The sequence below is a fragment of the Rutidosis leptorrhynchoides genome, chromosome 4, assembly GCF_046630445.1.
Source record: "Rutidosis leptorrhynchoides isolate AG116_Rl617_1_P2 chromosome 4, CSIRO_AGI_Rlap_v1, whole genome shotgun sequence".
In the NCBI taxonomy this organism is placed as follows: Eukaryota; Viridiplantae; Streptophyta; class Magnoliopsida; order Asterales; family Asteraceae; genus Rutidosis; species Rutidosis leptorrhynchoides.
In genome coordinates this window covers 174,573,732-174,575,896 of record NC_092336.1, presented here as the reverse complement: position 1 = coordinate 174,575,896, position 2,165 = coordinate 174,573,732, and the positions used below count along the sequence as shown (strand labels likewise).

Below are 2,165 nucleotides of genomic sequence, written 5' to 3'. Positions count from 1 at the left end.
TTGTGAGTTCCACGAAGACAACGGCCACGACACCGATGAATGCAAGGCGTTGATACGCAAAATCATCGCCAAAATCAAAGCAGGTGAACTCAATCACTGGTTGTCAGGACGGAAGTTCAAGAAGGCCGACCCCAACAAAACATTCAGTTGGCAGAATGAAGACGGTAAGAAATGTGAGAAGGCAAAAGATAAAGTTGTAATCAAAATTATTAGTATCGGAAAAGATGAGCTCGACCCCTAGAGAGACGCGACAATCACATTCCCTAGGTTACCGACACGATACGCTCGGGAAGAAACTGTGGTGATTGACGGCCTGATAGACGGCTTTCGTGTCCAGGAAATGTACACTGACACCGGGAGTGAGGTTGATGTCTTGTACGCCCATTGCCTTTCCCAACTCCCAAAATATGTCGGTAGAAAAATGAGACACTCCAACGCCATTATCTCTGGATTTGCGAGCTCTACTGAAGAACCTATAGGAAGACTCAAAGCAACGGTGACGGTAGGCACACAGCCCTACCTCCGTAGTGAGGTCATTGACTTTTATGTTGTCAAATCTGTGACCGCTACGAATGTGATCTTGGGAAGAAACTTCTTCAGAAAGTTTAGCGCCATAACCTCCACTACTCACGGCTTGCTTAAATTTCCAACCCGGAAAGGTGTGGCTACAGTCGAATCGACCTAACAGCCTTTCCCGGTAAGACGCAATACTCAAGTCACACGAAGAACACAAGCGAGTAAAACACCTCACATCTTGGAAGAAAAACGCGTGTCAGTGCTTAAACGGCTAAGTTACTTCCCTCCAGCATCATACTCCAACAAAAAGAGCCCAACTAACTCTTACAAGACCGGAAGCGGGAGCGCTAGCTGGCGCTATCGGCCGGGGTGGGAAGAACAATTTATCAACAACCATGGAACAATGAACACCTTAGTCGGGCACCAAAACATTCCAGGCCAAAAAGTCGTGAAAGCTCCAACCGAGATGGAACGCCCGCTAAGGGAAACAAAAGTGGCTAAATGCTACACTGCAATTTAGATGGATACCGTGACTGAAACTGATCACTTCAACTTACGGCTATCTTGATGTTTATGTATCTTTTTCAATAAAGAATCTAGGTATGTTTTTCATTTTCAGGAATGAATAAAAGCATTTAACCATTTACAATAACTTGTTCAGTACGTTATTTACAAACGATGTTCATATATTAATAACCAGTTAGTGGCAGACGGATTTCGGCATCCACGTAAGTCCCACACTAGTTATTTTGTACCCCCTTAAGAGGTGATTGTCTAGCCCTCATCGGTACAAGTTTATACTGATAAACGGCCAATGAGTAGATGGCATAAACACGCGTCACTGCACGGTATACACGCCAAAACTAACACAAATGTATTCTAAACATACATATGAAGATATGAACTAGTTCAACTCAAAAAAAATCGATGCAAAATACTTGAAATCAAAAATTTCATTAGCTATACATGATTCATTACAAGTCTCACCAAAAGTACACAAACTACAACGGGACAACTGTTACAATAATTGACATCCGCGATACATGCCCTGGATGCAACGTAACTGCCCGATAGAACAACACAACTAAATTCTAAAAACTGGTTGACCGTCGTACTCTCCTTGGTGTACAAATTCCTACGATATTTAAACCAGGTATTCACCGCTACCTGTGCCATACGAGCCTCCTGAAAGGCATCCACTCTGACCTTACTGGCCATCCCTGGATTAAGAACAAAGTCGAATCCGAGATAGTGCGTTCGTACAAACACACCGATAGCTACAAGGCATTACAAGAACGAACCCAGTGGCCCCGTCATAGACGACGAAACCATGCATCTTTTTCAGGAAAGATGGAAGCTTAGACTACGAGCGGTCAGACTCACCGAAAGCAGCCTTCAGCGTCACTCACAAATCCCGAGCAATAGACTCCCGGGTCATGACATTCTACTTTCCCTAATTAAAGTTGACAAGAAAAAGGGGTAAAAGCTGCGAGAGTGATATCGGCTAAAAAGTCAGGTTTTTACCCCCGATATTGAGTCCCAAAAGCATAAAGTTCAAAGCTTTGTTGGCAAAATAATCACTTTTTTGATTAAATTTGTAGGTAAAGTAATTACGAAGACGATGTAAAAAGAATCAAGAGAAACGGAGC

At 43.2% G+C, this 2,165-nt stretch overlaps 1 protein-coding gene across 1 annotated transcript; it reads left to right on the top strand.

Moving 5' to 3' along the window:
• The first annotated feature begins 340 nt into the window (after window positions 1-340).
• Window positions 341-685, top strand: LOC139841232 (uncharacterized). The gene has a single exon (XM_071831460.1). The coding sequence runs from the start codon at window positions 341-343 to the stop codon at window positions 683-685; it is 345 nt and encodes a 114-aa protein (XP_071687561.1).
• Window positions 686-2,165: the final 1,480 nt, after the last annotated feature.